We start from the raw sequence: 1,068 nt of genomic DNA, 5'->3' as shown, positions 1-1,068 counted from the left end.
TACTTTTTGTCCCCAAATCACACCCAGATTATGAGGTTATCGCCATGCTAATGTTAGCATTTAGTACAAAAGCACCACGGTGCAGAAGTACTGCCAAATTTAGCATATTTTGCTAAAATCAAAATGTTCTTTATTAGCTCTGCCTTTTCGATCAGCTGATCATATGTGAACAAATTACATTTCATTCATGCACTCTGTAAGTACAGTTGCCTACTAACACAATACTTGCATGTAAGTATTGCCTCTAGATGAAAGCTGCCAAGTTATAAAATGTAGTTCTTCGTCAATTTGTGTTTTCTTTATGCAGAACCATATAGCCTACTTTGGCATGCTTGAGGCATCTATGGTGAGTGTTGTTTCTCTCCGTTGGAGTCTGCAGATCAAAAAAACTACCAGCTCCAGGGAAGAATTCTACATCCACCTTTCTTTTTTTTTCATGAACAAGACAATTGAAAAACGGTCTTCCTAACTACTCCAGGCGGTAGGCTGAGAAATCCTCAATAAGACATTTTGCAAGCTTGCAAAGGAGCTTTAAATTGTCTTGTTGTTGTCAACCTTAATGGTTCCTGGAATAACATTCCACTTTTTAATGAAGTCAAGAGGTCATTCTTGTAAAGTTGTAGTGCTTCAAAGTGTCTTACTCAAGGTCTGATAGAGTTCAACATAGGATTGGAATCCTAGTTCATGTGGTTGAAGAAATGGGATGAATTTACATTAAAGTCTGAGTTTTGAGACACATTTTGGTGGTGTTGTCAGTGTGGTTGTTACCACCTTTAGGTGCAACCTAGTGGTTGTTGACACCTTTGTTGTCTCTTTTCTCTCGCTCCAGACATAGCGGTTGTGGACATGAGTGATGTGTTTCGGCAGCCCTCCTTGTTTTACCATCTGGGTGTGAGGGAGAGCTTCGACATGGCCAACAACGTCATCCTGTACCACGACACTGACCCGGACACCGCCCAGTCACTGAAGGTACTCCTGTCCGTGTATTTAGAGTTTGTGGATGCCATTCCCTGGCAGCTCCTTAGAACAAAGTGATCCTCTATGTTATTTACAGTACTGTGTGTGTGT

The 1,068-nt window shown here is 41.0% G+C and overlaps 1 protein-coding gene across 3 annotated transcripts in view; it reads left to right on the top strand.

Moving 5' to 3' along the window:
• The window catches only part of map3k15 (mitogen-activated protein kinase kinase kinase 15), a 25,423-nt gene that overhangs the window by 2,805 nt on the left and 21,550 nt on the right, over window positions 1-1,068 (top strand). For all 3 annotated transcript variants that reach the window (XM_032503418.1, XM_032503419.1, XM_032503417.1), the window contains exon 2: window positions 830-969. In XM_032503418.1, coding sequence (XP_032359309.1) covers window positions 830-969 — 140 coding nt within the window. The remainder of the gene's footprint in view (window positions 1-829; window positions 970-1,068) is intronic.

The sequence above is a fragment of the Etheostoma spectabile genome, chromosome 22 (genome assembly GCF_008692095.1).
Source record: "Etheostoma spectabile isolate EspeVRDwgs_2016 chromosome 22, UIUC_Espe_1.0, whole genome shotgun sequence".
NCBI classification, from domain to species: domain Eukaryota; kingdom Metazoa; phylum Chordata; class Actinopteri; order Perciformes; family Percidae; genus Etheostoma; species Etheostoma spectabile.
Note: the sequence above shows the minus strand (reverse complement) of the source record. Positions and strands in the feature narration are given on the sequence as shown.